The sequence below is a fragment of the Poecilia reticulata genome, chromosome 13, assembly GCF_904066995.2.
Source record: "Poecilia reticulata chromosome 13, P_reticulata-male-v2, whole genome shotgun sequence".
Lineage (NCBI taxonomy): Eukaryota > Metazoa > Chordata > Actinopteri > Cyprinodontiformes > Poeciliidae > Poecilia > Poecilia reticulata.
Window position 1 is genome coordinate 26,081,707 of NC_088842.1, and position 24,007 is coordinate 26,105,713.

Consider the following 24,007-nt stretch of genomic DNA (forward strand, 5'->3'; position numbering starts at 1 on the left):
ACGCAAATTAGTTTGTCGTGGACATTAAAATTTGAATACAATGAAAGCCAACAACACATACAGGAATCACGTATTTCTCAAAATTATTTTATTTAAGTTTTATCAGAAAAGCTTTCAAGATAAAATCGTCATCACTTTACTGGATATCATTGCATTTGAGCAGCATGAGCTCATTGTGTATACCACACACAAATCTCTATACAGCTGCTACTCAAGTATCACAATAATAACTCAATAATATCTCAATATATCACGTAGAACAGTCCAAACAACTTGTCTCAACTGATGAAGACTCATTCACCTTGGGATGCTGAAAACCTGAAAACTGAATGTGATACTGAATCATTTGGTTAATAATATGCTGCCCGTCAGGGGGGGCACTCATCAAGCATCACGTTTTCCATCACAGACAGATGATCCCTCAATAAAGGAAAAAATACAGTAAGACTGCATGTATAGAGCAAGAAAAAAATAATATAACCCATTTAGTTGAACACTGGATAACATATCTTAACAATGCACTATTCAGAATGGGAATGCAATAAAAGCAAAAGATGAAAGAGGTGGAAGGATTTCATATTTCACAAAATCAGCTTCATTTCCCCATGTTAGACCTGTGTAGCACCACTTCACAAAACAACAACATGCATCTCAAGACAGGACTCAGCTGAACAGAAGCTTGGAAGATGCAGATTACAAAAAGAAAAAAACTTATTTGCGATTGACCAGAAAGACAACTTTGTCCTAGAGATTTAAATACAGTAGAAAATTATAGTGAATCAGATATCAACTACTTCATCTGCTCTGACCTTTCAAATAATTTCTTCCTCATCACTTTGCATATCACCGCTGTGACTGAACTCCATGGGCATACCAGCAATGTCCTCAAACACTGCAGCGTAGCTTCCAAAAGTCAGGGGCACATTTACATTTTTTTCCCATTGTTCAAACATAGCAAAGGGATCCGTCTTGGAAATATCCTGACTTAAAGTGGAGGAGGATGTTAGTTCAAAGACATCCTGGCTTGTTCTGCACTCTGATGGGAATGGCTGCTCATGCCTATATTTTTTGCCAGTAATGATGTTAAAGTGGTCATAGTCAGACTCAGAGCAAGTAAACGTGCTGTCTGTTTCACAGTCAGATGAGGTCTCTGTTGTCATCGTGGACTCTAGGGGTCCAGCCTCTAAAAGCGCTTGATGTGAAAAAGCTGGCTCAGGAGGAGCATCCAGTTTGCTAATTTCCTCGAAGCTTAGCGGCTGCATTGGCTCCAGGAGCTCTGGCTGTGGGAACTCTTTTGTACGACAGGACATATTCTGCCTCTGCTGCTCTGCGTCAAGCTGACACAATGACTGTTTGTGAAATGAGGAAGTATTTTGATGCTTTGGAGGGCATTTCTGTTCACCAGGATTGTCTTTCTTTAAATTACCTAGCAGTCTCCTCAGATCCCCCCACTGGTTTGAATCACTTTTAAGACGTTTTGTGCTGCATAAATGCTTGTGCCAGCTGAGCCTTGGTGAGTTGTTGTCAGAATTAAATGCACTGCAGATGCTGCCGATCTCGTAATACGCCAGCTCACTCGGAAGCATCAGCTGTCCGTAACTATTAAGCTTCTCATTTGACTGACATGGACTTATTCGATCAAGACGTTTCCCTTTTGAGGTTGAAAGTCCAGCTTTAGGCACCTGACTGCCATCAAAACAAATTGTTGCGTTTTCAGTTTCTTGCCCTGTTTCATGTGTAAGGTTCTCATTTTTAACAACTGAATCCTGCTGTTTCAGTCTGTACAGAACTGCAAACATGCATACAATCACCAGGATGGAGATCAGAGGGAGAACCACCGCTATAATCCAAAAAGGCCTGTTGTGCTGTTTCTCTGAGCACTCTTCACTGACAGTGGAAATGCAGATATCACAGAAAGGATTGGAGACATTTTGTAGACACATGCATGGCCTATCCCGTGTTGCAGGTCTGCACGGCCTCCGGTTCTGACAGTCTGAAAGACATGTTCTCAAAAAGGTGGTCTCTTCAGTGCATGGTGAGAAGAGGCAGACACCTGGAGAGCTGCAGCTGGACTGCGGGAGAGTCGAGCTCGGCCAGACCTCCACCATTAAACTGTGTCCACTGAAAGGCAGAGTATGACCGCTGACGTTCAGGTACTCCACACATCCACTAAATCCTGTGACCACAAGAAAGTTCAGAGACGTCAGGTTGACTCTAGAAAAGCCTCTCTTGAAACAATACTGGCAACTTCATTAAGTGTACCTGCTCAACTGTTTAACACAAAAAACAACTCAATCTTTTGCAAAGAGTATATTTTGAGCATGCCATGGCTGACAGTGTAAAATGACAAAAAAAAAAAAAGCATTTCATGGCTTTACATTGACTTTCTTACCTTTAGTTGTATATATCAAATATAACTTAAAAGATATTTGAGTGAATTTTGATGCATTAAAATTGGCCTCAAAACCATGGAAAATATTGGATCTTCAACTGACAAATCTGTAGAAACTGTGTGAGCTATCATATCAATATTGATCAAAATCTCTGGAGGATTTTTCTGACACCTAGTTGAATTTGTGAAACTAAGGCATAAGACTAGTCGGGAATAAAAAGGAGTCCAACTTGATACTGGCAAGAAATCACTGTATATAATAAAGAAATCACTGTTAAAAAACAAACTAAAAAATGACCTAATATGACATAGGATTACCTGACTGTTGGAGTTTTCTTTGTCTTGGTGGAGCTGCACCAAGAATGATCTTTTCCAAACTAAACAGTTTTAAGTCCATGTTTTGTTGGGTAATGTTCAAGACCATTTTGTCATCAACATACAGTGAATGGTTACGCCCTCTGGTCAATAAGGACAGGATGTGCCAAAGACCATCAGCAACTAACAGCTCCACTGTAAACTCTGACATATGTCCTAAAGGATCAATGGAAGTGTACACAGGTTGTCCGTCTCTTACCTGAAAATAAATAAAAAAATATTGTCAGAGTTTTTAATGTACTCAGACATATCATGCCCACATATTAAATATACTTTTTACAAACCATTAACACAATATGTCCTTTTCCAAGAATAAAGAGCAGGGTTCCATCTTCTTTCGTTTTGAACTTGACAGTAATGACAGTTTGGACTGTTGTGTCTTCCTGTTTGGCACCATCCTTCAGGTCTTTAAGCAGAAGATCTCTCTTAAATCTCTCCTTAATGACATACTCAATGTAATCAATCCCCTTAAAGTGTAATACAAGTTCTTCAGATATTTCTGTTTCAAAAAGGTAAGAAAACAAGTACTCAGTCCCAACATTGCACAAAGAAAAATCTAACATGCAGTAACTCCACATTAGCTCTATCAAGCTATCAGACTTAATGAAGAGACAGACTATAGAAATTATTGTCAGGATCTCTTTGTCACTTTACAAATACAGTTTACCTATTTTTTCCTTGATCAAATCCTTAGGACATTAATGGCAATCCTAGTATTTTAACTGCTCATTTGTATTGTAGTGAAGCCTATCTTTTTTGAATTTGAACTTGAATACTCTTAAAGTATCTTTTTGACAGATAAACCCTAGTTCAGTCAAATTTACATTCCTATTCCTGCAGGTGGCATCTTAGGATCTTAAAAATATGAAGATATGACCTTGCTGTATTGCTAAAATATTTGTTTGATTACCAGTAAATATAATGTGTTGGAAGTGTTCTTAGGTAAATAAGGCTTTGCAATAATAAATTATGGGTTTTAAACTTAAGTATTGATAATTAATTGTGCCAAACCTTGAAAATGTCTGTGGGTAAAGTGATAGCCTATTAGAAGAAATGTATTATTCCTAAGGGAAATACATAGTGCAAATGTAGTCGACTAAGGTTTAAGTTGTCTTAGACTTGTATGTATCCTAAACCTGCACCTGATTGGCTCTTCAGTCCCACCTGACTTAGTTACCCCAAAAAGAAATAGTTTTCATCAATATCTTACTACAAGACGGTCAGAAAGGTTTTCATCCTGTCTAACTGTAGATGGAGTGCTGAACTAGTCCCAGTTCAAATGAAGTTGGAAGATTGTCTGTCAGCTAATAGTCATTACACCATGGTGTCTGTCAGCTAAATCTTATAAACTCTCTCTTTTTTTTGTTTTATATTTCCAGTTTGGTCCCACTGAAACCCAGACTCATAACCAAACAACCAATATGTCTGCCTGAATTGACAGCCAGCCTGACCCAGTTGCTCTCACCCAGAGCAACCCTGCATCTTAAATGGCAAATAGACTGAATTACTACAGCGCTTCTCCAGTCATAGACTTTTGCAATCTGCTGTGGCTCCAAATCCACAGCAGATTGTCTTGGAACAATCCCCTGGAGACGCTCTGTGGAGGATTTGCTATTGTCTGATGAATTATAATATGAATTCTTGATGGTTATTCGCTATGATTGACAGTACAGTACTCAGATTCACTTTGTTAAAATGCTAGTTTCAGTGTTTATTCTAAATAAATAATAATTTAAAGGATTTCATAGAAATCTCGTGGATTTTTTTTTGAGTAACAGAAAACAGAGTTAGAAATGGTAGGGTTCATCTTACAGAATGATTTTTGATAGATAATGGACGTGATTAATTTATGAACATTGTTAAATAGCATTTAATAGTTTAAAACTGTTGCACTAGTTTTTAAGAAAATATTGTTGGTTGGCTTGTCAATCCACTTCTCTATATTTACTTATGTATTTATTTACCTGTATCACAGTTTCTTCCTCTAAAGGGAGTTTTACACTCACAAACATATTCAGACCAAAGGTCATGGCACACTCCCCCATTCTTGCATGGGGAGCTGTTGCATCCTGACACTGCTGCTCGAGGACACCTTTGTTTAAGGGAAAAATAGAACATGTTGCTTGAGAATAATTCCAGCACATTCCAACAAAATGTAAAAAAAAACAAAAAAAAAACGTGTAGCATCCTAATTGCAAATTTAGTGGTTAATTCATAATATCTTAAATGCATAAAACACTACCTGTTGAATACATTATATGTTGCAAGGCCAGAAGAAGGTCTCAGCAAGATGCCATTAATCTGAATATTTCGAATGCACCCAACAAAGTCATGTGTTTTTATATGACTTGGATGTTGCAAAATTACTTCCAGGCTTCTCAGTCCACCAAATATCATATTTGTGTTTCCAACGTCAAGAGTCCTAAGAGATGCAAAAATGAAAAGAAAATATTTACTCAGGTTAAGGTTGTTCAGATAAGGCTGAAAATGACAAAAAAAATCTGTCATCTGTAAGAGTTCATTTATGGGCACCTCTCTGATATAGTGCCATCAGACTCTGAAAAACAGAATCCATTGTTCACAACATCTGTACAGTTGTCCACAAGCAAAGTCCCCATCTGTTAAAAATATACAGATCCACATGAATATTTTAATCAACTTATGACTGGTCTACATTGTGTAGATAGTTATAGCTCACATTGCCAATCCTTCTGACAGTAACGCTGTGAAAATGTCCATCTGCAACTTGCTTATGCGTCTGCAACTTTACAGGTCCGGAGCCAAGGTTATAAGAGAGTTGTAGTTTGCTGTCAAGTATCTCCAGTGCAAAAAACTCCCTGCTGGATAAGGTTCCTGAATTGTACAGGAGTAGGGAGTCCCTCTGCACTGTTGCAAACTCAAAATAAATTAAATTAGTCCTGCGATCCAGTGGGGGAAACTCCACAAAGGACATTTCTTCAAAGCCATAACTGGGTTCCTCACAATGGACACCACTGACTCCTGAAAAGAAAATAATTTTTAGTAACTTGATCATAAAATCAACATACTTAGTCATTTGATGAAGTTATTTAATGTTTTTTTATTTAAATATATATTTTGCTGCTAAGTTACAATACTACTAGAAACTATTTTTAGCATGCCTAAAATATCTTTGTAGACCTAGGTTACGTAGTGATCAGATTGTGTTTAATATTGTTAAATACGTAATATGGCAAAGCAGAAGCATTAATTTCGGTCATACAAATGACTCTTGGAACTTAGTTGTATCATAAAACACCTATTCTTGTATGGAAATAACATTTGTATGAGAACACTACTAAAATTATCTATTTTTTACTACATCTGCAAATGCATATATTTAAAGTGCATTTAGTGACATTTATTGTTATCAAGATTGGATATGCTGTTTGATGATCAATGACTAAAGGAAGCAAAAAATAAGACATGCTTCTGTTCTAATAATGAAGTAAAGGCTTAGAATTCATTGGTCATTGCAAAAATAGATCAAAGGATTGATTATCTGAACGGAATGAAGCTTTCAACTGACAAAAGATAAAATATCAGAAGAAAACCTGTCAATTTCGATATAAAACCTTGTTGTTACAAAGGAATAGATGTTATTATTAAATAGTGAACTGTGAGCTTTTTTTAGCTCACATTTTTTCTTGCTTCTATTAACATTCTCCTCATTTTGCATTATGTGCCTTTATGTTCTTACCAAAGGGACAGATACAGAGGAATCCTGTTTGTAGGTTAATGCAGCTTCCCTGAAAACATGGTGTAGACCTGCAGTGATCTTTGAGCTGTTCACACCTTTCTCCTGCAGACATAGGTAAACATACTTTTTGCAAGGATTCTGGTTAAGGTTAGTACAATGAAACACGTTTAAGTTTGTTTTTGTGATCAATTCTACCTTCAAATCCAGGCGCACACTGGCAGTGGTATCGCTCCTGTGACTGCATACATGTCCCACCATTTTGGCACTTCACCTTAAGGCACTCATCCACATCAGCTGAGCAGACTGAGCCAGAGAAGCCACTCTGACAGTGACAGCGGAAACTTCCTGCAGTGTTTTCACATGTGCTGTTGTTCTGACAAGGATTCGCCTCACATTCATCAATGTCATCTTCACAGAGTGAACCGCTGAACCCGACCGAACAGGTACAATTAAAAATCTCTTTCTGTGGCGACACAAAGATGACAGCCATGCTTTCCAGGACAGCAACCTCCTGGCTGATGTAAATGTTTTTGTTGCATGTGGCCCCATTTTGACAGGGGCTCATGAGGCATGGATCACTGGCGATGTGAGAAATTGTCATATTACTTTGGGACTCCAGTAACTTCTTATGTCCAGCAGATATACTCCTCGCTACCTCTCTGCTTAGATATTGCCCATTGTAGTTTTTCACTGCTGCAAGTAGTAGTATCTCCATGCCAATATGTTTAATTCCAAAAACATGAGTCTTTGAGGCCTGGAGGTTGAACAGACTATCCAAGGCTTTCACAAACCGCAAATACCTATTAGTCAAGAAGTTTTCCATTGAACGTGAGGCCACATAGAAAAAAATACAACTGTCCACAGATGCATTTGTAAAACCTTTGTAATTCACATAGATACTGTTATTTACTGGAAAATGAGCTTGGTCTGTAGCTTCAACTGTGACATTGAATGTGGCCTCGCCCTGAAAGGGGGATGACCATAGCTCACATGTACCATTGGGTATCATGAACATGTTAATCGGGCCACTTATAATGGAACAGAGGAATGCATCAGACTCATCATGATCCTCAGGATGCACATTGCCAATCATGCCGCCATTAAAAGAACTGCCAAAATATTTCACCTCAATGAAGATGTTTCGTGGTAACGGGGGGTTATCATTTTCATCTTCCACCCTAACGTGGAGTGTTGTTGTTGAAGACAGTGATAGAGGAAACCCTGCATCTTTTACCACCACCAGTAATCGATATTCAGAGATATGCTCCCGATCAACAACATGTCTGGTGAGTAAAACTCCATCTGGAGTGAGATAAAAAGCACTTTCTGCTGACAAATTTGACAGCCAAAAAGTAAAAGGACCTTGATTTGGAGGTAAATCAAAATCAAATGCATTTAATCTGGCAACTATGGTTCCTTCAGGTTGATTTTCCTTCACTTGAATCTCGTTTGTCATGAGTTGGGGGGCGTTGTCATTAACATCAACTATATTCACAATGACATTTGTTGTCCCAGTGGCTGGGGGAGAACCATGATCAGTGGCTGTGACAGTGAGATTGTAAACTGGCCAGCGTTCCCTGTCAAGATCAGAGTTTACTAACACAATGCCACTAAGTGGATCAATGGAGAAAGAGGAGTTTGTGTTTCCGTCTACAATCCTAAAGATGAATCGATTCCAATCCAGTACAGAGTCCTGGTCCAAAGCACTTAGAGTTAACACAGATGTCCCAGTTGGGGTGTCTTCGTTAACATCTGCCTCGTACCATGTGGAGGTGAACAAGGGTGCATCGTTAGTCTCAATCACATTAATATTGACCAACGTCTCAGCTATGTCTGTTCCATGAATAACACCAGAGTTTTTTGCCAAGACTTTCAAAATTACTTTACTGTTTCCTTGATCCCTCAAACTACGACTTGTATATATCTCTCCAGAAAGTGGGCCAATGTCAAAGCCAAAATTTTTGCCATGGCCAAAAGTTAGATATAACACCTCACCTTCAGGACCACTGTCCTTATCAGTGGCCGTCACTTTTCCTATTGACGTTCCAACAGGAGCATTTTTGTATACTGAAAAGCTAAAACTTTCTTTTGTGAAGGTTGGGCTAAATTCATTGAGGTCCAGGATGTGGATGATAACATGAGCCAAACTAAACAAGTTGTGTCTGGCGGTGTTTGAAGCTTTGACTGATAAATCAAACATCTGCTCTTGCTCGTAATCAAAGACATCCAAAGTAGTGATACTCCCATTTTTTGAATCGATTGCAAATTTATCCAAACTGCCAGCAATAAAAGAGTAGGATATTTGCGCATTTATTCCTGAGTCGATATCGGTGGCCTTTACATCTAGAACCTTTGTTCTGACTTTTGAATTTTCAGGCACTGTTGTGGTATACTCTGACAATAAAAAGACAGGTGGATTGTCATTTACATCCATAACAATCAGAGTTACATTCATCCAGGCAGATTTAGCTATCCATCCACCATCTGTTGCTTTGATTTGCAGATTATATCTGGTTTCTTTTTCAAAGTCAAGCTCTCTGGTAAGTGTTAGCAGCCCAGAGAATTCTCCAACGGAGACCGGAAAATATTGATTTTCAGGACTAATGAGGTATTTAATTACACCATTGGGACCATAATCCCCATCTTCTGCTTGAATTTTCCCAGCCACTGATCCAACAGGCAAGTCTTCAGGGACAGAGAATGTGACTTCTGGTTCACTGAACCTGGGAGAAAAGTGATTTTTCCCAGTGATTTCAAAGGTGATTTCAGTCTCAGAGATCATAGGAGGAAAGCCCTGATCTTTGGCCACAACTAATAAAGTAAGTGACTCATTTTGACTTTCTTCTAAAGTTTGACTTAAAAATAACTTTCCATTGTCAGCTTGAATCCAGAAGAAATCAGAAGCATTACCACCACTGACGTTATATTTAATATAATCACTGCTATTGACGTCTAGATCTGTTGCAGTAAACTTGGCCACTTCAATTCCCACCAACAGGTCATATGGAATGGAAACCAGTGGTGGAGAAGGCAAAAACTTTGGAGGGTGGACGTTCAGTTGTTCTAATCTCACTATAACAGTAGTGTTACTGTGCAGAGGAATGCTGCCACAATCAAATGCAACAATTGTGAAGTTATAGATTTCAAAAGTAGAATTGTGTAAAAGGAGTGGCTGCTTTGAAAAAACATCTCCAGAAGAAGCATCTACCCAAAATAATTCATTTGGAGGTTCAACAACATAGACAACCTCACTGTTTTGTTCAATATCTGTGTCTGTTGCAAAGACTTGCAAAACAAAAATCTCTGAATGTTTTGTTTCTGGGATAGCAACTGAATACAAATCGCTAGAAAATACTGGTCGGTTATCATTGAAATCTAAAACAAAGATACTGACGTCAGTGCTAACACTCCATGCTGAATCATTTGCATTTACTTTCAAGACATAATGGTCCTGTTCCTCCCTGTCCAGAGACCTTCTAACAAAGATGCAGCCAGTGGTGGATTCGATGTCAAAAGGGAGATCCTGATTTTGGTCAGGTATGTAATAATTAATTACTGCATTAGAACCGGCGTCATCATCAGTTGAGGTTATCTGCAGAACTGTGTGCCCTATAGGAGCATTTTCAGAGACCTCAGCAAGATGTATCTGAGAGAATTGAGGTGCATTATCATTCCTGTCCAAAACAGAAATGATTACCGTTGCTTGGTCTGTATGAAGGGGGTTGTCAGGTTCTGCAGCCTCAATTGTTAAATTAAAAAAGGGAATGCTTTCTCGATCTAAACTTACAATGGTGCTTACCAAACCGTTTTCAGGGTCAAGTGTAAAAAACTCATCATTATTTCCTTCTGTTATGTTGTACCATACTGAGCTGTAATTGGGAGAATCCGCATCGAGAGCAAGAACATCACAAACTCCAGATGGTGGGGAATTTTCATAAACCTCACACCTGTATTCAGTCTGGGTAAACTGGGGGAAATTATCATTTACATCAGTGATGTTTATGTGAATTTCTAAAAATGATGAAAATGGAGGCGAACCAGAGTCTCTGGCTTCTATCAACAAAAAAAATTCCTTTTTGCTTTCATAATCCAGTGGGTTCTCAACTGTCAGTGCTCCACCTAATTGGTCTAGATGAAACATCTCTTCAAAGTTTCCAGAAGCAAGATAAAAAGAGACAGGTTCAGCTCTGATGCTTGCTGCAGAAATAACAGCTACTACTGTTCCCACTGGCTCGTCCTCAAAGAGAGAATAACTCAGAACATCCACATTCATCTCTGGGAAGTCATAAATGTTGTGAAACCTGATACTGATAGTAGTGATGTCAAATTTTGGGTTTTCTCCAGCGTCTTCTACATACACGTTGATGACAATATCATCCATGCTCTGCAGTAAGCTTGAAGTGAATACTGTGCCGCTGTTCGGATCAATCGAAAAAAGGTCTGAACTTTGTCCATATAGAGAGTATTGCAGCTCTGCATTCATGTCAGTGTCTGCATCGATTGCTCTCACTGCACAAACAACTGAGCCTGTGGAAAAATACCAACAAAATATGTAAATTTTGCTCTCAGTCTCAACAGTGTCACCTTCACTGTCACAAGGAAGCAAAGCATCTCACCTGGAGGAAACTCTGTGGACACATAAGCCACAAAGGGGCTGTCCAGAAACTGAGGCCAGTGATCATTGATATCCCCAACCAGGACAGTAACAAGTACAGAGCTTGACAGCGGCTGTGTGGGATGCATATCTGTGCCAATCACTGTCAGCGTGTAAAAGGCTACAGTCTCCCTGTCCAAGAAATCGGTGGTAAGCAGTTCTCCAAATGTTTCCTCAATAGCAAATGGCGCATCGTGGTTTTCCATGAAATACCTAATTTAAAGAAAAAGTGAAACATTGTTAGTATGCAGTGACATCCGAAACAGTTAGCTTTCAAACTTTTTCCACATTTTGTCAAGTTACAGCTCCAAACTTAATTGTATTTTATTAGGTTTTCATGTGACAGATCATTGAAAGGTGGAGAGAAAATGACCAATGGTTTTTATTTTTTCACAAATAAAAATTATGCATGGGGTAGGTACGTATTCGGCTCATTTGATTCAATACTTTGTAGATCCCCCTTTAAGTCTTGCAACAGATCTCAGTTGGAATTAGGTCAAAACCATTTTACCATTTAACCATTTAATAACTATTCCATTATAGCTCATATGTGTTTATGGGAGATCCAATTATATGGTCAATGGAGCTTATTTGCTATATAGAAACCATTTGAAGGTAATTGGTTGGACTGAATTTTATTAAGAGGTATCAGAGTAAATAGGGGTGAATATAAATGCAAACCAACCTTTCAAATTCATATTTTCAAAAAAAATGTAAAAACAGGTATCATTTTTTCTTCACCTTACAACTGTGCAACTAGTTTGTGTTGGTCTAACCCCTTAAAATCTCTTTTGGATGTGATTCTTCACCTTACTTCACCACTCATGCCCTCATCAGCGTCAAACGCAGATATCATTGCAAACACTGTGCCTATTGGACTGTCCTCAGACACTATGGTGTTGTAGACTTCCTCTGAAAACTCAGGGTGGTTATCATTGACGTCATCCACAGTGATATGGATAGTCAGAGTGCCAGTTAGTGGTGGAAAACCTTCAAATTTGCAAAGTGACGTGTGAAAAATTTTGTTTGGGGTGTTATTTATATATTGAATCTAATTTATGTTGATCTTGAATATGAATTACCTGAATCAACAGCTGTTATGATGACAGTGTAAAATGGTTCTCTTTCCTTGTCCAAGCTGTGTAAAATCTTGAACACACCGTTGGGAGTGACAGAGAACAGACCGTCGCTGTTTCCTTTTTGCATAAAATAAATAAGCTGACTGTTGATCCCCAAGTCTTCATCCAAAGCTGAAACCTGGTCAAAAAAAGGATTGAAAACATTAATTGAATAAAAATAAAAACATCTGTTGACTAGGCATGAGCCAGTTATCTGTATTCAGGTATCGGTCCTATTCCTGGCCTAGACTGCATTTTTAAACTACAACATAAAACTTAAAATCAAAGACAGTTTAGGTCTTCCAAAGTTTCTATAAGCACAGCAATGGAGTTGACAAAGTAGCTAAATACACTTTCATATGTAATCAGTTTCCATTTCTGAAGGTCTTCCCAACAATCTGTGAAAGGTAAAGGGGCAGTACCACATAGTTTCTTCTTCAAGCTTACAAATGTGATGTGCCCTTATATTTTTATCCATATTTGCACTGCAGAAAATTATATTTCTACATGTAGTCATGCAGCTACAATTCAATGATAGAACACTGCACCTGTAATTCACGCAAATCACAGATAGTGTTTTATATTTTCCGTAATCATTTCTTTGCAGTGAAAATCTCATCTCGGCCCATGCCTAGAGATGATTGCACAAAGTATGACCCAAGAGGTCCAGCAGCACCTGGTTTGTTAGCTGAGACGGATCCTTTTCATTTTCTTTGACATGAATGATCAGGAGTTCTGGAGAAAACTGGGGTGTAAAGTCATTTACATCCAACACTGTAATGCTGATAGTAACAGTCGCAGATCTGGGTACATCCCCTTGATCAGCGGCAGTTAAAATCAAGCTGTAGTTTGAGTCCCTTTCTCTGTCAAGTTGATCCCGAAGTGACAGCACGCCTCGAACTGCGTCAACCACGAAAGGACCAGCTGGTGTCAGGCTGTACCGGACTTGCCCGTTTGATCCAATGTCTTGATCCTGAGCTTCAAAATGAAACAGGCTTGTTCCTCTCTGAGCATCTTCTTTGATAAACAAACTGTAGTTGCTGTGTGAAAACACAGGGTCATTATCATTTACATCCTCAACATGCACTGTGAAATTCATTGTAGTGGCTATTTGGGGTGAACCCATATCAGTGGCTGTCACTGTAATAGTAAGAGTGTCTGCCTTTTCTCTGTCTAATATCTCTTCCAGGAACACCTCTCCAGTTGTGTTGTCAATGCTGAATGTCCCACCAGAAGAGTTGAGTAAATAATACAAAATCTTTGCATTGGATCCTGCGTCTTCATCCTCAGCATGTAGAGTCATAACAACAGAATGCAACGCAGAGTCCTCCGTTATACCAGCATGTTGGGCAGAAACAAAAAATGGAGCGTTGTCGTTAATATCTTCCACTTCCACAACTACACGAGCAGTGCTGGTGAGCTGCAAAGACGCTGGCCGTGCACAATCCTTTGCTGTCACAGTCAAGTTATAGGAAGACTGGCTCTCTCTATCCAGCTCTTTGTTCAGGCATAAACTACCTGTTGAGCGTATGAAGAACATGCCCAGTTCATCACCGCTGGCAACTGTCAGTTCCACTTCTCCGTTTTCGCCTAAAATCAAGATGACAAAAACAGATTCATCTCAATCCCTTTTCCATTAGATCAAAGTTTTCATCATATGGATTGTTTTAAATTTCTAAAAATAGCAGTTCTGGTTTTTAACTATTATGCACAGCCAGAAAATGTAGGCTGCAAATAACTGATTCCTAAAATGTGTTTTCTTGCCATGATCAAGAATTTACGATAAAGAAAAAGGTTCTGTTTGGGTTTTAACATAAACTTGAGAAAGTTCTTGTACTATAAATAACAGTATAAAAATCAGGTATGTTTGGCCTTAAAGGAACTTAAAATGCTTGATTCTTCTGACAGCTTTCCTTAAATCTAGGACAGATGAAGGAGGTTTATTGATTTACTAATATGTGAGGGTTTTAACTGAGCATGAATTCTGCAAGTTTTCAGTGTCAAAATATGCCTCGACTAAAATGCTGGTATAATATCAAAATGATTATGTTTCTCTTTTTAATGTTTTTGTTACCAATTCTTAAGATAGTCAGATGTTATTGCTTTTATATGATCAGGGAGACTGGAAGAAGCCGGTAAGAGTCTTTTCTTAATCTGCAGGCACACTGTCATGCAGCTTCTATTTTTTTTTGTTTTTGTTTGTTTCATTCATTTGCATTATGCTGGAGATGTTTTATCTCTTACCATCATCTTTGTCTGACACATTTAGTGACAGGAAGCAAGTTCTGATACGTGTGTCCTCCAGCAGCGATGCAGTAAAGTTGTTCTGACTGAAAACAGGAGGGTTGTCATTGACATCCAGCGCATTAAAGTAGACTCTGACACTGGATACCTGCGAGTGCCCCTGCTGCACCTCTACGGTGAGAATGTAGAACCTTTGTGCTTCAAAGTCCAGGCTGCGGGATAATAGGAACTCCCCTGAGACGGGGTTGAGGAGAAACACGTTCTCCCCATCGTCCTCTTGAACTGTGTATGTGATAGGCGTGGGACTGTCCATCTGCGCTTCCACCTTTCCCACAACTGTTCCTGTCAACACAGTGAACCAGAGCTAATTACTCTTTGGTCTGAAAACAGTTTAGTGAAAAGACAACATCTGGCTAATTACTGGGGGGGGGGGAATTAATTAGTGTTACAAATTGAAGATAAAATAAGAAAGAAAAAAACAAAACAACAACAACAAGATACTTGGAGAATTTTATGAGATAGTCAAATTAACTGTTGTAAACAAACAAGAGTGTTTGCTAACAGAAGAAGAGAGATGATGAACCTGGCACGGTGTCTTCCTTTACTTGAAATGAATAAACAGTTTGTGAGAAAGCCATCTGTGTTTGCCATCTGCTATGAGCGAGTGAGCTGACTGCCCCATGCTTCAGCTCTGCATCAACAGATGTATTATACCAGGAGGGAGGCTTGTGTTGCTCGTCAACAATACCAGAAAATTCGCTTTCAGTCCTCAGAATCCCTGGATTTCTTTCATGAGAGACCACCATATTAAACACCTGTGTTATTACAAGATAAAAAATAAACAACTTTTGATGTATTTTCCAGTCCTCACAGACAAATACTGTATAGCATGCTATACTAGTACTATAGTGCTCACTACTGCAGCTCAAGCTATGATTTCGATTAATCCCTTTAAACAGAAGCCGTTATTAGAATATATTAACTAGATTACCAACTTACCATTAGAAGCAGTAATAAAAGCATGACTTTTCTTCGGTGTCGGGTAGTTTCCATTATAAAGTTTATCTCTTAAGTACCCATTTCTTTGATGTGATTACAAACTCGGCTTGGAGGGGAAAATCCTGTTCAAAGCAAAACGAACGTGGCATAAAAAGATAAGGTCCTGTAAGCTTACTCCATATAACTTCTCCAAATAGAAAACCTTGTGTCCACAGGGATTGCTCAGTCTCCTCAGTTCGTAATCCTGATTGTTGTGACTCATCAACTTTGCTTTTCCAAATCCTATAATTGCCTAAACAAAAACAATGAGACATAAAAACCTACTTGTGAACAGAGCTCAAATAGTATAATTGCACACCTGTATGAAACGCAACATTTTCCTTATAAAATGTACTCAAAGACTGAAAAGCAAAAGAAGCAAAAATGCCTTATCCTACCATATATTTTACTCCAACAGTTTTGTGTTCTCTCCATGGAGTTTTGTTGCAGAGATTACTTTGTGCAAAGGGAACAGCAGCATCTTTCTCAGTGGGTCTGGGCTGCTGCTTGGACAGGATTGGTTTGGACACAGCAAGGCTTTCATTCACAGAGTAAAATGAGAGAAAGTTGATGGGGCGGGGGCGGCTCCACTCGGAATAATAGGTTTTAGAATAGCGCTGACATTAACGTGAAACAGCATAGCAGAAACTCAGAGATTTGACTGACCTACATTCAGGATTAGTATTTTTAAGACTGCGGAAAAAAGGACAATGATCTCATTACCTTACTTGCAAGCACTTCTGAGAAAAGCTTGCTTTTTTACAGGGCTGCTGAGAGGAGTCCAATAAACAGACATCTGAATCCCTTCTAAGTGATTGTGGTCACTGTGACTGCAAGATTTTTCTCTCCAGTTTCTCCAAGTGGGAACCTAAAACCAGGTCATTACTTTAACACTAAAAGGAGGGAGAAACACAAAACACAGGAAGCACTATCCTCACTTCTTTTTTTAGCCTTTGAGCAGACAGAATTAGATGCACTTTGTTTAACTATAAAATGTCACGGACTGTTATAAAGTGTCTTCCTGTGTAATTTTAGGTTGCTGCAACAAGAGCAATGAACTTCGTTCCTCAAGGGGAAATGATGATGTTTGCTTGTGTTTAGTTACTTATTAATCAAGTCACATTTTTTTTACTGGAGAGTGGTTTTGCTTTTTCAAAAATCCAAAAACAAAATTTCATCGTATGACTGTTGTGGTGTGGGACTGTGGGCTTTTTTGTAAAGATTTGTACAGAGCAGTCTAAGCTCCAAACTAGTGTGTCCCATTAAACGTTATGCCTTGTTCTCTATTATTTACGGTGGCCGACAGGTGCAAATGCGCAGCAACAGAGAAAACATGCAAACAAAAAAAAAAAGACACGCGCACAAATGAAATGCAGCAAACATAAAAATAGACGCAAACAAAAAGCAAATGAAATGCAGCAAACAAAAAAGAGACACAAACAAATGAAATGCAGCAAGGCTTAGCTTTAACCAGTCAAACCCATTTGCCCAGGAATAAATTAAATACTTTAGTGAACCAAAAATTTTTACAACTATTATCTGTGTTTCACCTCCACTCAGGGGAAAACTATCGGGAGTTTTTAAAACAATTTGCCGGGAGACATGGGTTCTCTCTGTGTGCCTAACCTGGAGCGCCCGGCCAGCTGACAGCTAGCAAGGGGGCTGTTAATGCAGCGGGAGCAGACATCTCCGAAAACGTCGGAGCAATATTGTAATTAAGTGATTTATTGATGAACCGAGCAGATATTTCAGATTTATGCATCTACATTCTCGCCTAAAAACATTGTAAAAAATAATTTTGTGTAATTTTAAGTGTAATACAGCAAAAATAATTTTGCTGCCATTGCTGCTTTTCTGAACACCCGTTTTAAAGGATGCAGACCCTAAATTTGGACACAGCTGTTTCTTGTTTGACTCCCTCTAGTGGTCTGGAGCGCTTCTGGTTTTCAGCACTTTTTGTTTGCATCTTTTCTTTTGTTTGCTGAATTTCATTTGTTTGCGTCTCTATTTTTTTGTTTGCGTCTCTTTTATTTGCTGCATTTCATTTGTGGTTGTATTCCTTTTTGTTTGCGTCTCTCTTTTTTGTTTGCTGCATTTTATTTGTGGTTGTATTCTTTTTTTGTTTGCGTCTCTCTTTTTTATTTGCTGCATTTCATTTGTGGTTGTATTCTTTTTTGTTTGCGTCTCTCTTTTTTATTTGCTGCATTTTATTTGTGGTTGTATTCTTTTTTGTTTGCGTCGCTTTTTTGTTTGCTGCATTTTATTTGTGGTTGTATTCTTTTTTTGTTTGCGTCTCTTTTTTGTTTGCTGCATTTCATTTGTGGTTGTATTATTTTTTGTTTGCGTCTTTTTTTGTTTGCTGCATTTTATTTGCTTTTTGTTTGCGTTTATTTTTATGTTTGCTGCATTTCATTTGTGCGCGTCTTTTTTTTTTGTTTGCATGTTTTCTCTGTTGCTGCGCATTTGCACCTGTCGGCCACCGTAATTATTAAGCCCCAGTTGAACACCTACATGCACAAACTTGGCAGAAGGGGTAATTTCATTACAGCACCACCTTCTGGACAAAGGATTTCAGAATACTTAAAATAATAAATAAATAAATCCATAGGATGTAAGATGGAGCAGTTGGTAGCACTGCTGCTTTGCAGCAAGAAGGCTTCGAATCCTGGCCTTACCATGTTCTCTCTGTGCATGCATGGGTCCCCTCTGGGTACCTATCCAGGGTGAATCCTGCCTCTCGCCTAACGACCGCTGGAGAATGGCAGCAGTTCCCACCTGCCACCCTGCTAGGTTAAGCAGGTGTAGAAGTTGGATGGATGGAAACAAATCCAGGACAAGGAGGTTGTATTGCTGTAGCTTCATGGCTCTAATTCACTTTTATAAATAGCACGGGTGCTGAGTGTTATGTAAAGTGTTAATGTACTGGCTACTAGATGCTACATTTAATTTACCTCTCAAGTCAACATAAGATACAAGATATGCATGTGTGAGATTTGATTCGTCTGTTTAGCCTGTACCATCGTACAGGGAGACAGTCAGACTCGTATTATTCAAAATGTTCAACGCACACTGTCCCTCTTTAGCAAATAAAATTAGGTGCAACAAATCACATTCCTGCACTGATTACAACCAGTGGAAGTTGTAATCTGTTTAATGAAAACTAATTACGTATGTATATAGGTTTTATGCTTTCAAACACTAGCAACATGCTCACTGAAGAAGGTCACACTAAAGATTTTAGTGCAAAACAAAAGAAATAAATACAATCACATCTGTGACCATTTTAGCAAAAGGAAGCCATGGGATTGTAATGTCCAGGTTCTGACATTCTTCCACAAAATCCAACATTTAAGAACTTTTACTTATCGGTAAAAGTGAAACGTGTTTAGACCACAATTTTGGAGCAATCAAGCAAAGCCAATGGATGACAATGTTTGATTTTGTTTTGTTTTTAGTGATAAACTCCAAGTAAAAAAAAATCCTGTTGCTGTGCCGTTCTATAAATCTTTCAAGATAGTGATCTTCAGAAAAATCTAGTAACTGAGATGCTGCCTTTTATAAAAAGTTTGACAATAATCACTTTAAATTCTTTTTAAACAATATAAATATATGCTGCCACCTCAACTCATTTAAGTACAAACCCCCCTATTTTGATGTTTCCAAGCATTAAAATAAAAGACCCCAGATGCAGAATGAGGCCATAAAACTGATTCTTCATGTTGGGTTTTTTATAGCTTTTAAGGAAGAGAAATAAACATCTTAAAAAAGAAATTTTTATTGAAGACATTCTTTAATGTCGACAGCTGCATTTGATATTAGAGTGGTATTCAAAAGGACAATAAAAAGACACTGGGACAGCACATAAAAAAATAATAATAATAATAAAAAATAAAGATACACTACCAACTCATCAATCTCATTTTTGAGTTGTAACACCTAAAGACTACTTACTGTCATAGTGATGTGTAGTCCTTCTAAATAGTTACATAATATGGCAGGAATACAGAACTACCACTAGAAAATTTTCAAACTTAGGATATGTAGTGTTAACTTTACAAAAAAAGGAGATTAACACTGTACATCATAAAAACATTAAATATACACATGATCTTGTTCAATTTGACATGATTCAAGATGGTGAACTGAGTACATTAGGATTACATGGCATAAACAAAAATTTCCGGTCCCATCCTTATGAAATTTACTCATCATCGTCTTCTTCTTCCTCTTCCTCCTCCTCGTCTCCTTCCTCTTCATCGTCCTCCTCATCGTCATTGGCTGCAGCAGCTGGTGCTGAATCCACTCTGCCCTTTGTGCGGTATGCCACAATATCCTGTGGAGAGCAGGACAAATATCTTTTCAATTACAATAATTTTCTATAATAAAATAATCTCTAAACTGTATTTAAAGGAAATAGCATGACCATCAGATCTGAATCAGACTCGCTTTAATTACAGCATAGTTACCACTCACCTTGTCATATTTCTCCTTCAGCTTGGCAGCCTTTTTTTCGTACGGCTGCTTTTCTTCTCCAGACAAGCTGTTCCACATTTCTCCAAGCTTTTTGGCCGTGTCCCCAATGGAGAGTCCAGGACTCTCACCTTTAACCTTGGGGCGAAAGTCAGCGCAGAAGAGAAAGAACGCAGACCTGTAGGGTGTGGGATTGTGGGATTCATTATTAATATCGAAGCTACAGGCAGAAAAACAACTTGTGAAATATATAAGGAAATCGAGACAGTGATTTTATTTCGGGGTACATACGGTGGTCTCTTTGGGGCATTTGGGTCCTTGAATCGCTTCTTTTTCTGGCCCTTAGGGGGCACGTAGTTCTTCATTTCCCTCTCATAACGCAGCTTGTCCTGTTTGGCCATGTCTTCAAACTTTCCCTTTTCCTTTGGTGACATTGTCTTTAAAACAAAAGAAATTATAAAGCATAAACATAAAAACACATTTATACAAGAAATACCTTTAGAACATAAAGCTTATTTCTGATTGCTAGATTTTCATCCAAGATGTACCAAGAACTGGACTGTTGACCTGAATTGGATGATTTTATTCTTTACCAGCCCTAATCAGTGTCAGAAACTAAATATTTGACTTTCTTTTTTTGTTTTTTTTTTTACATTTAACTGAGCAAACCACACCGCACGTTACCAGACTGCATTATCAGCAACACTCGTCTGCATGCAAGTTGTTCTTGATGTAGAAAGGCTTGGTAGTTTCAGTATTGGTAAGTTGTTTAAACACAGAGTCAAAAACTGCTGGAGAAAGAAACTTCTCTCTTTTTTTTTATAGCAGCATGTCAAATGTCGCTCCAGGCTGCTTACAGGGAGTTAAGGAGCTAAAACTTCGGCATATAACCAGACGCTGATCATTTCACAGGAAAGTTGCTCTATATTATCCCTTTAAGGATTCTAATTTGATTTGTTACTGTATATATTTTCCTTCAATGCTTTGAGGTGACCAAACTTGGGGCCCAATGGGAAGAGTATTAGGATTCCAGTTTCGTTGCCTGGAATATGTCATGGTACCCTTGGCCAAGGCACGCAACCCTAAGCTGTAGGTGTAACAGTGTATGGAAGTGTGCACATTTGTGATTCCACCTGGGTGATTGGGATTTTTTGGTGAATCATTTTGGGTGGTGAAAATTTGGGCAAAGATAAATCTCAATACCGTTAACATTTCTAATCTGTAAAAAAACAAACAAAAAAAAACATGGCACTGACATTGCTTCTGTTAAACACCTCAAAATTCTGTGGCACACCACCGTCACATGCTACTGGACAACCCTCTCCTAGATCGCTTACACAAATGGCAACAAGGTAGAAATATACACTGCTTATTCATATCAAACCAGTTTTACTAATTGGACACAAATGTAATAATCCTTATTTAATCTTTATTTAAATAAAATAAAGACTAACATTGATTGATGTCAACATACCATGAATCTCTAAAAAAAGAGATTTATAAGTTCATTCTATGTAGTAAAAAAACACATTAAACTGAAGTATGACTGGTAAAGAAAGCATACTGTATTGATTTACATTGATATCTTGATTTAAGTGTTACAGACATGCTGTCCAATAGATGTTCTTTCTGTACAGCTTTACAACTGTAAAGTTGTTTTTGATATAAAATATTTTTTTGTATTTATTTCTTAGACATTTTATCAAGATATATACATATATGTATATTTTGTCTATCTAGAAAGTGGAGGTAAATCAGAAATGGCAGATTAAAGCTTTACAAAAAAAAAATCATTGATTTAGAAATCATCCACAATTTTTACCTTCCATCGTTCAGAGCATTTCTTGGAAAACTCTGAGAAGTTGACAGAGGCATCAGGATGTTTCTTTTTATGCTCCTCTCGGCAGGTTTGCACAAAGTAGGCATATGAGGACATTTTGCCCCGGGGCTTCTTGGGATCCTTCACCATCTTGCCTTACTAAAGAAAAAAAAAAACAACAACAGAAAAAATAGGCATCTAAGTGGAGTCATAAAACAGCAGTGATATGCAAATTTCCCTTTGCTTGAACGGTCTGCCTCCTGCTTTGTCAGTCCCATCTATTGTTTAAACAGGGAGGATATGAGGAGGAGGGGGGGGGGCTTCTGGAGTGACTGATGATCCATTGTATAAAAGGCCAATATTAAATTTATGTAAACTACAAAATGCGTCTCATTACTGTAGTTTTAGCTATCCACAGCGCTATAATGCTAACTATGTAAAATCAGGCAGCTGCTATATTTTATATTAAGTATCTTGATGACAGCGCTCCTGTGATCCGGCTTCAGCTTGTAAATGAATACATTAGCAATGGCCTCCGCCTCCTTTGATTTTCCGCTAGCCGTTAGCCATTATGGCTCCGCATTCGCTTTGTGTCCTTTTGCTTTAAGCATTAGCTTCGAGCTAAGCTAGGCAGACTGCTCATTTTAAGAGGCAGTCATTAAAATGGCTGATTAGACTTATTAAAAGGGCACGACGTTCTGTTTTCACAAACATTTTGGGTGTCCACGTCATTATAACTATCAGTTGTGCTCACTCTAGTATTTTGTTTGTAATATTTGTATTAAAAGTTTTGTTTTATGTAGGCATGATGTCGGAAAAAGATGCTCCGCCCGTCTCATCGCAGGCGGGCTGCCTCAGCACCACTCAGCGCTAGCAGACCAGCAACTAGCGTTAGCTTGAAACATACCAGCACAGCCTCAATAAGCAGCTACCGTTAACAGGCTAGCACAGTGGGCTAGCGTTCAGGGGAGCCAGCCTCTCTGTCAGCTGCTTACACATGAGGTGACGTTGCTAACGCAGAATAAGTAGCTTTTAAATCAATCACGGGATAAGTTATCCTTTGTCTCGTTAGTAGCAGCTAATGGCAGCCTAGGGCGTCAACGTAGTGAAATGAGCAGCATAAACCAGCTTCATAAAGGGTAAGCATCCCATCCAGCTCAGCTTTATACTCAAAGACACAATGCAAAACATAAAACACCCCAGAGTTTCTCTCATATGTGCTACACAGGATAATACTGAGGAATGCTTACCCTTTTCTCTAGTTGTATCTCTCAAACAATGGGACAAGTAGCACCGTGAGTGCGCGGTCTTTTGCCTACGAGGATTCCTTGTTTATCCGGTGTATTCGGCTCCGGCTGTCGGACATTGGCTGCCGCCAACTTCTTGGATATCTTATTGGACACTCGCTGCCCGAGCCTCGTTTGTTGTGCGGTTGGCTGCCCAAAACACGACGGGACGGTGGCGCTAAACTTAAAGTTTGAAAATCAATGTCTCCAAGTATGAGGATGCAAAAATGATACAAAAGTCCACAACCAAGCCGTTCGTTGCTAAATTCTTGTTTGTTGTTGTTGCATTCTCAACAGGAAGTGCAAAGTTACTGAAATAAGAGAATGCATAAAAATAACATTCAGAAATGAAAACTACTACTACTAAAAACAAAAAAATAAATTAAAGCATAAAAAAAAAAATCTGGATTCTGAACCCAATTTTATACATACATAAAGTGTCATTCGGTAAATAATGACACTTTTAATGCAAAGTTGCTCTAAAAGTTGCATTGAAAGTCCATTAAAAATGCCAAATTTGCATTAAATTATAATTTACAAAATCATGCAAAGTTGGCACTTTTAATGGACTTTTAATACAACTTTAAGAGCAACTTTGCATTAAAAGTGTCATTATTTACCGAATGACACTTCATGATAACTGTCATAAACATTCATAAAGACTCCTTTATGTTCATGACAGGTGTTATGTCATGTTTATGACAGTGTCATGTCAGTCTTATGCACACCCCTTCAAATAAAGTGTTACCGAATTTTTAAGTCAAAATGTCTTATCAGCATATATTCCCAATAGTATTGATTTTTAAAATAAGACCCAACTTTACACAGATGTCCTTTTGTGCATCACTGAATATCCACAGATAAAACAAAGCTCACCAGGTTATATGGCAGAG

At 38.3% G+C, this 24,007-nt stretch overlaps 2 protein-coding genes across 7 annotated transcripts; both read right to left on the reverse strand.

Annotated features, from left to right (window-relative positions):
• Positions 1–71: 71 nt before the first annotated feature.
• Positions 72–19,200, reverse strand: LOC103475191 (protocadherin Fat 4). 6 transcript variants are annotated; one of them, XM_081614415.1, is made up of 14 exons: positions 15,938–19,200; positions 15,501–15,792; positions 12,222–15,316; positions 11,949–12,129; positions 11,102–11,352; positions 6,681–11,012; positions 6,486–6,587; positions 5,466–5,767; positions 5,300–5,385; positions 5,010–5,189; positions 4,732–4,859; positions 3,052–3,266; positions 2,711–2,966; positions 72–2,176 (listed from the first exon to the last, which is right to left on the reverse strand). In XM_081614415.1, the coding sequence occupies exons 3-14, from the start codon at positions 12,343–12,345 to the stop codon at positions 813–815; spliced, it is 7,521 nt and encodes a 2,506-aa protein (XP_081470541.1). In that variant the 5' UTR covers positions 12,346–15,316; positions 15,501–15,792; positions 15,938–19,200; the 3' UTR covers positions 72–812. The 6 variants fall into 6 exon arrangements, 5 of the variants coding, with proteins under 5 accessions (XP_081470541.1, XP_081470542.1, XP_081470543.1 ...); XM_081614416.1 differs by having other exon boundaries at positions 12,222–14,843; positions 15,085–15,316; positions 15,501–19,200; XM_081614417.1 differs by having other exon boundaries at positions 12,222–13,847; positions 14,502–15,316; positions 15,501–19,200.
• Positions 19,201–19,298: 98 nt separating this feature from the next.
• Positions 19,299–23,295, reverse strand: hmgb1b (high mobility group box 1b). Its single transcript, XM_008426259.3, has 5 exons — positions 23,079–23,295; positions 21,832–21,987; positions 20,301–20,446; positions 20,013–20,187; positions 19,299–19,872 (listed from the first exon to the last, which is right to left on the reverse strand). Exons 2-5 carry the CDS (start codon positions 21,976–21,978, stop codon positions 19,741–19,743), a joined length of 600 nt encoding a protein of 199 aa, XP_008424481.1. The 5' UTR covers positions 21,979–21,987; positions 23,079–23,295; the 3' UTR covers positions 19,299–19,740.
• Between the last annotated feature and the right edge of the window lie 712 nt (positions 23,296–24,007).

Bases quoted from the DNA above. Each gene is read 5' to 3' on its own strand.
- LOC103475191 (XM_081614415.1), bottom strand. From the start codon at position 12,345: ATGCAAAAAGGAAACAGCGACGGTCTGTTCTCTGTCACTCCCAACGGT. The intron at 11,013-11,101 runs GTGAGATGCTTT...ATTTTTCCACAG, and splicing joins GTCCACAGAGTTTCCTCCAG to GCTCAGTTGTTTGTGCAGTG. The intron at 5,768-6,485 runs GTAAGAACATAA...TTTTCTTTTCAG, and splicing joins CCTCTGTATCTGTCCCTTTG to GAGTCAGTGGTGTCCATTGT.
- hmgb1b (XM_008426259.3), bottom strand. From the start codon at position 21,978: ATGGTGAAGGATCCCAAGAAGCCCCGGGGCAAAATGTCCTCATATGCC. The intron at 20,447-21,831 runs GTAAAAATTGTG...TTTGTTTTAAAG, and splicing joins AATGCTCTGAACGATGGAAG to ACAATGTCACCAAAGGAAAA. The intron at 20,188-20,300 runs GTATGTACCCCG...CACACCCTACAG, and splicing joins AATGCCCCAAAGAGACCACC to GTCTGCGTTCTTTCTCTTCT.